The 2,500-nt window shown below is 40.5% G+C and overlaps 1 protein-coding gene across 1 annotated transcript in view; it reads right to left on the bottom strand.

Moving 5' to 3' along the window:
* Window positions 1–2,500, bottom strand: part of gpa33a (glycoprotein A33 (transmembrane), paralog a) — an 18,192-nt gene that overhangs the window by 6,744 nt on the left and 8,948 nt on the right. The window contains exons 2-4 of the mRNA XM_052126465.1: window positions 2,061–2,227; window positions 1,457–1,670; window positions 1–61 (exon numbers count right to left, since the gene is read on the bottom strand). The exon at window positions 1–61 is cut by the window's left edge and continues 104 nt beyond it. Of these exons, the coding sequence (XP_051982425.1) occupies window positions 1–61; window positions 1,457–1,670; window positions 2,061–2,227 (442 nt within the window). The remainder of the gene's footprint in view (window positions 62–1,456; window positions 1,671–2,060; window positions 2,228–2,500) is intronic.

Raw genomic sequence — 2,500 nt, 5'->3', positions numbered from 1 at the left:
TTGATGTTCTGGCCGAATTCTGCTACTCCAACAACTTTACAGTCGGGAGGAGACGGAGCCACTGTTGAACAAATCAAGAACATTCAGGGAATTAATTTTAGAAGATACCTGTGATCACACCTGCACCCGTCACATGATCTTCTTCAAATCATGAAATATACATTTGAAATCATTTTATAATTCCCCACAAAGACCCCATGACATGTTTTGTGTTCCTGTGTCGATGTATTTCCTGTTAAAACGAAGAGTTGAGGGACATTTCGAACAGTTCGTCCCTTTTTATATATCCGTTAGTTTACATCACAGCCGTGATTGTCTGATTAGTGACTCTTCTTCAAATCAGCTCCTCGTTGAGACCGCCAGTCTCAGTGAGTGTTAATGTAACGGCCATTTATGTCTGAAATGACTTGGATTGTAATGCATCATAATTACATCACTCATAATAATCAAACAATAATAAGAAAACAAGAAAGACATTCATATATATAATCATAGAAGTCGTTATTTAATATTTCATTACTTGAATATTTCAGACTGCCGTTAAAGATTTCATTTATTGTTTTTTACTTGTTCTGTTTGTTTGAATAATTACTGCAGAACTTGAAGCAATGTTAAATTATAGTTGTTAGTATTTTGTTATTGTATTGAGAATCTTCAAAATTGCTCATAAATGTGAGCAACAACTGATATTTTATCTGTATATCTATAAATGAGATATTATAAGTGAAATGTATTGAAGGGTTCACACCTGTCTCTTGGGTTTATTGAGAAGTGAAATACTTTGACTAATGAAGCAGGAGTGCTATTGTGTTTTAGTTTATGGTAAAGAATAATCTGCTGGACTCTCACGAGAAACACTGGGCCTAAAGTGTGACAGAGTTATCTCAGGGATTGTTCTAGAAGACGTCCAGCAGTCTCTTCTTTCTCTTTAGATGCAGGATCTGCTTTTTCCTTCTTTATGTTTCTCAATCTCTCCTATTTGTCGAAATGGGTTACAGGAACTGTTGGAGTGATGGGGTCAGGTGATTTGGTGAGATGATCTGTCGGATCACCTTTGACCCTCATCTGTGCACCAACAGAGACTTCTTGTTCCACCTAATCAGTGTTCTGTCTCTCAATAACACTGTGTAGATCAACAGTTCACATATTTGGATAGTTTCCGTAGAAACCGTAGATATGCTTGACCAATCAGAACTCTGCACTTGTAAGAGATGATGTCAGTTCAAGGTTAGATGCTCAGTGTGTCTTCAGTAAACTCTCTCTATTGACTGAAACTCCAACTTCCACTCCTGGTCATTCCCGGTATAACTGTATTCCTCTACCATACTTACATTAATACTGAACCAAATAGAATCATGATCACTCTGAATCAGGAAATCATACGTAGCCGTAATAGCTTCTGTGTTTTGGTGTCATGGGGTCTCTATTGGTAAATGTCTCTCAGAAGAGTTCTTACCCAGCACAATGACTTTGGCCGTATCAGACAGGCTGCCGTCCTCTTCGGCCTCAACTTGAACTTTACACTCATAATTGCGCGTGTCAGCGCTGGTGACCCTACTCAACTGCAGGTTGGCGAATCCTTTCGGGATATCGTGTACGAGAGATGCACGGCCTTTATATGCTTTGGTTACTGTAACTTTACTGGGATTGAAGTAAGTGAGGATGGTTTTCTGTAAAGATAGAGGATGAAATCAACAGGTCAGTCTAGAGTCAGTCGCTGTTTGTGGAGGAGTGTCCAGATGGACTTGATTTGCTGTTGTGGGAACAGTTTGGAAATTTGACATGAATCCTGGATCCGAATAATAATATAATAAAGCCGTCTGGATTGGGTCATAGCACTGGAATTAACATAACTAGTGTGAAAACATATAAATATTACATGCAAGATCCATATTTATCCTGAAGTATAAGAGAACACTATCAGTGTCAGTGTAATGTTTCAGCTCATGTTCAATTAAAGCACAAATTCATGCAGTAAAGAAGAAATTAGAAACGTCCCAAATTTGATATGAGACATTTGTGTTCTGTAAGAATGAAGCTGATGTAGTTTAATGTATTACCGAGGGATCATCTGGAGCATCAAGATCTAAAGTGGACCACGTCACAATGACAGACAGATCGGCCGCTGGAACTTTGAATGTGCACGGGACCGTCACATTATCACCCCTCGCGACCTTATATTCTTTATTTGGGATTTCCACATTCATGCCCAAAGTCACGTATAGTCCTGTGAAACACACACACACACAGACACACACACACACACACACACACACACACACACACGCATGCACGCGCACACACACACACACGCATGCACGCGCACACACACACACACACACAGACACACACAGACAGACACACACACACATGCACGCGCACACACACACACACACACACGCGCGCGCACACACGCACACACGCATGCATGCACACACACACACAAACACACACATGCACGCACGCACACACGCACACACACACACACACACACACACAC

The sequence above is a fragment of the Xyrauchen texanus genome, chromosome 5 (assembly GCF_025860055.1).
Source record: "Xyrauchen texanus isolate HMW12.3.18 chromosome 5, RBS_HiC_50CHRs, whole genome shotgun sequence".
NCBI lineage: Eukaryota > Metazoa > Chordata > Actinopteri > Cypriniformes > Catostomidae > Xyrauchen > Xyrauchen texanus.
This window is presented reverse-complemented; position numbering and strand designations above follow the sequence as displayed.